This window comes from Tamandua tetradactyla, chromosome X (genome assembly GCF_023851605.1).
Source record: "Tamandua tetradactyla isolate mTamTet1 chromosome X, mTamTet1.pri, whole genome shotgun sequence".
Lineage (NCBI taxonomy): Eukaryota > Metazoa > Chordata > Mammalia > Pilosa > Myrmecophagidae > Tamandua > Tamandua tetradactyla.
In genome coordinates, this window is record NC_135353.1 from 61,398,490 (window position 1) to 61,402,478 (window position 3,989).

General features: G+C 48.2%; 1 protein-coding gene across 1 annotated transcript; it reads left to right on the forward strand.

Moving 5' to 3' along the window:
• The first annotated feature begins 446 nt into the window (after positions 1-446).
• On the forward strand, positions 447-890 carry KCNE5 (potassium voltage-gated channel subfamily E regulatory subunit 5). The gene has a single exon (XM_077147063.1). The coding sequence runs from the start codon at positions 447-449 to the stop codon at positions 888-890; it is 444 nt and encodes a 147-aa protein (XP_077003178.1).
• The last annotated feature ends 3,099 nt before the right edge of the window (positions 891-3,989 follow it).

The window sequence follows — 3,989 nt, forward strand, 5'->3', positions numbered from 1 at the left end:
GCTGTATCTGGACAAAAGCCCAGCTGGCAGGGCAGGTGGCCAGAGCTTGGAAAGAATTCTCTTCCACAGCCTAGGGTCCAGGGTTGGCCCCAGCAAGCTGCCCTGCCAGCCTCTGCTGCCTGGGGACTCGTGCATTCCGAACCCCCGCCCCCTCCTCGTCTCCTCCCCCCCCCCCCCCAACCAGCTGTCCCCTTTCCCCAGAGTGGCGAGACAGCCGGAGCCTGGGAAAAGGCGGACAAGGGCGGGAGGGGGCGTGGTGGGGACAGGGAGGAGGGGCGCGGGTGAGAGGATAAGGAGGCCTCCGCGGGGCGCCCCCAGCCACTGTGCCGCCCGTCGCACCCGGCGCCTGGCTCTCTGGTTGTTCGCTCGCTTCCCCTCGCCCGGGGAGGGGGGGGGGGGGGAAGGTCAGCAGCGTCCTGGAGTCGCCGTGTCATTCCCTGACAGCTATGAACTGCAGTGAGAGTCAGCGGCTGCGAACCCTCCTGAGCCGCCTGCTGCTCGAGCTGCACCACCGGGGTAATGCCAGCGGCCTGGGCGCCGGCCAGGGCCCGAGCATGGGCATGGGCATGGGGGTCGTGCCTGACCCCTTCGTGGGCCGCGAGGTGGCCAGAGCCAAGGGCGACGACGCCTATCTCTACATCCTGCTCATCATGATCTTTTACGCCTGCCTGGCCGGAGGCCTCATCCTAGCCTACACCCGCTCCCGCAAACTCGTCGAGGTCAAGGACCAGCCTTCCCAGTTCTGCGCTGAGCAAGAGTGGGCCACCGGAGGCGTCCCAGCCGCCGCCGCCGCCGCCGCCGAGACTGCCGCCCGCTCACTGGCTGAGGGCCGCCGCCTGCTTGCCACCGGGGAGATCCCTGCCCTCGCCCGGGGCACCGAGGGGGTCTAGAACAACAGCCCCAACTTGGTCGCGCCGGCCTCATCCGGCTTATCCCAGGGCGCGGCTCCCGCCTTTTCCTTCCCTTTCAGGATTCACCTCACCTGAGGCCAGGCAATGATGCGAGGCCAGGAGACCTTATCCGGAAGACCCTGGGAAGAAGAAGCACCACCCTACACACTCCTGGCCATTTTCTCCCACCTCACCCCAGAAGCCTCCACCCCCACCTTGCGCACTAAACTGCCTCTGCTCTCTTGTCTTCAGACAACCCCGACACCATGCTCCAGCCTTCTGGAAGCTGAATCCAACAAATCCAATACTTGGCATTGAACTGAAGCAGTGAAGGCTATCAAACTCTGGGCGGTCTAACTGGCAGCTGTTCTAGGGGCCGTCAGGGACTGCTCACTCTGCAGAGCCAACAGGCTTGCCATCACTGCCAGACCAGCCGCAGCAATTCCAGCTTACTGTTGCCTTAGGGACAGAGACAAAGAAAATGAAGAGATCTTAGACATTTTTTCCCTCCCTCCCTTTTTCAGCAGGGAGTTAGCAGGACACTAGGACCAGTCTGTGGGATAGAATGGACTTAATGATGACTGAGGGGGGAGGGGGGCTTAAAAGGGAAGGGAAGACCTATGGCTCTAACTGTATGGTTTTCTTGCATCCTCACTTATCATCCCCAAGGTAACTTGCCTGATTTTCAGTAGCTTTGTTATCTTCTGCTCTTGGTAGCCATTACTGGGTGTATCACCCCAATACCTCCAAATGCCTCTTCTGTATTGATTCAGTTGTCATTGCAGCTGTCTACTTCTCAATGGATCATGAGGCTCAGACAGCCCCTGTTCTGTAACTCTGGGAAATGTCAGAAGCAGATAATAAAAGTTGTTGAAACAATAACCTAAGTCTCTTCTCTTAAAGATCCCAGCCTTGGGTGGTGCAACGGTGGCCCAGTGGCAAGAATCACTGCCTGCTGAGCTGGAGACCTGGGTTCAATTCCTGGAGTCTGCCCATGCCAAAAAAAAAAAAAAAAATCCCAGCCCTGAGACCAAGTATCATCCAGAGAAGAAACCTTATTTGTTATTGGAAAGGATGTTTGGATTTGGGTATTAGGTTGTTGTTTTATCTATACCTGTGTAACTCTATCTACATATCCAGTTTCAATATAATAGGTGTGATTGTGGGGGAAGAAAAAGTTTATATGACCAAATAGGTTGTTTCTTTGTGTTTCCAATGCTTTATTACTTCCCATCACTTTTTTCTTTAATTCTGAAGCACTTGCAAATATCACAGTACTAATAAGGATTTCCCACTTTTCTTTTTCAATTTTTCTGTGTGTTCTTTATAAAAAAGCTCATACTAATTACAATTAGCAACCATCAAAGCTAATTTTTATTAGTCACCTTTGTAACTCTCTCAAAAAAGTGGCTTATTAAAAGATTTTAAAAAGTCAACAAATAGTGTATATCCTAAATCAAAAAGAAGAATGCTTGTACTAGGAATTCCCAACCCATAATTCCCAACTAAGAATTAGAGGTTTGGGTTCATTGGTTTATTTTCCCTGTATCACGAAGATCATCAGAAACTTGCCTGCTTAGGGCTGAAATGTTTATATCTGATGATGACTGTTGGGGCTTCATCAAACACATAAAATCACCTCTTAGTACTAAAGCCAATTTGCTTAAATACAGCTGGTTTAACAGTAATCACAGGACAAAGATATTCTGGGTCGCTTAAATACGTGGGTAATACACAAACTCATTCTAGTCATTAGTTTTGACTGTCTATCCTATCTGATGTTTTACTGGAGCTATCAAGATAAATGAACTTACTGCCATCCCATGCTTCACTCCTTAAAGATACACTAGCCTTGCCCCATTGGCTCCTCTCCAGTCCTAGCTCTAGTCCTGAGGTTACCCCTCTCCTGGAAGGTAGCAACCAGGAATTGGGGAGCTGCCCATGACAATGAGGGGAAGAGAAAGGGCATGCTATGAGTGAGGGGAAGAGGAAGGGCATGCTATGAGAACCATCTCGGCCAGGCAGGGAAGCCTGAGCAGGATGTGGAGGGAAGGCACAGATGTATGAGCACACCAGGACCATGTGGGGGCTCAATCCCCAGTCCTGTATTTCAAGTACAGTAATGTCCCTTCTTTATCTGGCATAGCTGGAAACACAAAACCATTGTCATAACAGAAACACAATCACCACTTTAAATGTTGGAATTCCAAAACCATATTTGAAACATTGTTTTTCATAGACATCTTTTACAAATATATTGCCAAAAAGAAAGGAATCTGGGAGCAATTGAGACAATACCTGTAAGAAAAATTAATGTGTTACTATGAAAAAAAAGGAAGTTGCAAAATATCCCTGCTTTTAAAAGTATTTTAACATTTTTTAGGATGACTTAGGTTACCCATTAAAAACATTTAACGAGAGTAGCTACAGAACTCTCTACATTCAACTCTCTACCAGCCAGTTGCGGTGTCAACAGCAGTGAAGTGACCAAATTGTGGTCGGCAAAAAAGAGAGAAGAGGAAACAACTAGGTGCTTGGCCAACCCACATAATGAATCCCCAAATAGCAAGATCTGACTACAAATGGAGAAAATGATAGCCTGGTCTTTAATGTAATTTCAAAGATGTAAAACATTCGGATAAATTAAAGATTCTTTTTTCAACTCCCCAGCAAACTATTTCTTCCCTTAGTGTAAGCAGATACTGTTTCAGTTCAGTTTCAGATCTTTGCTCTGCAATAATAATGAAGCAGGAGACCCATGCTTCCTCACTCGTAAATTGAGGCTTTTGACAAAGCAAGACTAGGAGATGTTCCAATGACTGGAAATGCTCATCAACAATTCAAAAATAATTCTGTGCTGCTGATTTTACTATTCTAGAGTGATATAAATGAGGTTTTTCACTTGTTTGCGTTACCATCATCTCCTTTTCAATTTGCAATTGCTTGTAATCCCAAGATCTACATATGGTTTGTATCCACAAAGAAAAAAAAAAAGGAATTGGGCTGCTTTCCAAACAATCTTGCCTGGAGAGTAAAGCAAATGCACTGAGGTATTGTGGAAAGAGCAAGGGACCAGAAGTAAGGAGAACTGGGGTCCAG

Bases quoted from the DNA above. Each gene is read 5' to 3' on its own strand.
- KCNE5 (XM_077147063.1), top strand. From the start codon at position 447: ATGAACTGCAGTGAGAGTCAGCGGCTGCGAACCCTCCTGAGCCGCCTG.